Below are 1,287 nucleotides of genomic sequence, written 5' to 3' on the forward strand. Positions count from 1 at the left end.
GACTGACGACCGGAGTCTTTATTCCGACAGTCCCTCGGGCCGTTTGTGGACAGACAGACACACGCACGTATGTACACTCTTACACACCTCACAGAGCTCGAGCCAATAAATTAAACCAAAGAGAGGGCGGGTTTGGTTTTTTTTTCCTTTTTGTCCCGTCGGAAAGAGCCGCTGCCTGGGGTGAGGCCGGGAATCGCCACCAGAAGCCGCCAGGATGGATCCAGCGAGCACTTTTGGGCGGGAGGCCCTTCACACCCGGGCTTCGATGCACTCCAGCTTGACCATCTCATCCAGCCTGCGGCCCTCGGCTCGGGCACAGCGGCTCAGGGGGGCACTTGGGCTCTCGGCACCTCTAGCTCTGGGGGTCTGTGGGCAGGCTGCCGCAGTCTGAGAGCGGGGGGAGTCGCACTCGTCCGAGGTAATGTCTGGCACGTCGTCCGACTGGCTGTCGGAGCTCTCCAGGTCGCTCCGTATGCTCTCAGGCTGGGCCAGGGTGATGTCCCAGGTTTTGCTGGCAACGCAGTCCTTCTGCTCACAGCTTTGGTGTCTGCACGAGGGCTCCTGCTCACCCTCCTCCTCCTCTTCCACCTCCTCCTCCTCCTCGTTCTCTGCCATTTGGGTGTGGACGTGCAGGGAGTCCTCGGTGCTGCTGCCGCTGGCCAGCTGGTAGTGACTTGGCTTGGCTTCGATGTCCACCTGGATCTCCATGTTGTTGCACTCCCTGCAGAAACAAGCACCCTGCGTTACTGGGTTCGACTGGGTCTGACTGGGTCACCACATCCCCGGCCCAGGAGGGTCACGCTTCCCAAACGTGAGCAAGATGCTGCTCATCACCCCACGGCAGCTGGGAAGCAGCACTCCCTGCTCCCCTCGAGGGCAGCCAAGACCATCCCTGGCTGAGCCAGGAGTTGGGAAAGGACCAGAGTCTCTGCACGCAGCCGGGAACAGACCTTGGGAGTCCTGGGCTGCAGATCCACATTACACATGGAAACTGCTCCCACACTGCTCCCAGCTGTCCTTCTGTGCAAGAGAAGGACCAGTCCCCTTGCCACCTACACCAGAGGGGGCTGGTGCGACCGCCACGCAGAGCACCCACTTCCCAGGATCCCCAGTTCCAACACCACTGCCGCTCCTACCTGTCCTGGGGGTTGTAGGAGCTGATGATGGAGCCAGCCATGGCTCGAGTGCTGGCGTTGTCGCTGACGGCCCCCAGGCTGACCGAGTCTTTGGGGAAAATCTCCTTCTGGACATCTGCCTGAACTTCCAGCCTGCAAGGAAGAGGAGGAT

The 1,287-nt window shown here is 60.9% G+C and overlaps 1 protein-coding gene across 1 annotated transcript; it reads right to left on the reverse strand.

The window, feature by feature from the left end:
- Nucleotides 1–206: 206 nt before the first annotated feature.
- LOC104509884 (E3 ubiquitin-protein ligase RNF19B-like) lies at nucleotides 207–1,268 on the reverse strand (the record flags this gene model as incomplete). Its single annotated transcript, XM_010151967.1, has 2 exons — nucleotides 207–721; nucleotides 1,137–1,268. Coding segments are annotated over 2 exons (604 nt in total), but the record flags the coding sequence as incomplete, so codon positions are not given.
- Between the last annotated feature and the right edge of the window lie 19 nt (nucleotides 1,269–1,287).

This window comes from Eurypyga helias, unplaced genomic scaffold (genome assembly GCF_000690775.1).
Source record: "Eurypyga helias isolate BGI_N326 unplaced genomic scaffold, ASM69077v1 scaffold29495, whole genome shotgun sequence".
Taxonomy (NCBI): Eukaryota; Metazoa; Chordata; class Aves; order Eurypygiformes; family Eurypygidae; genus Eurypyga; species Eurypyga helias.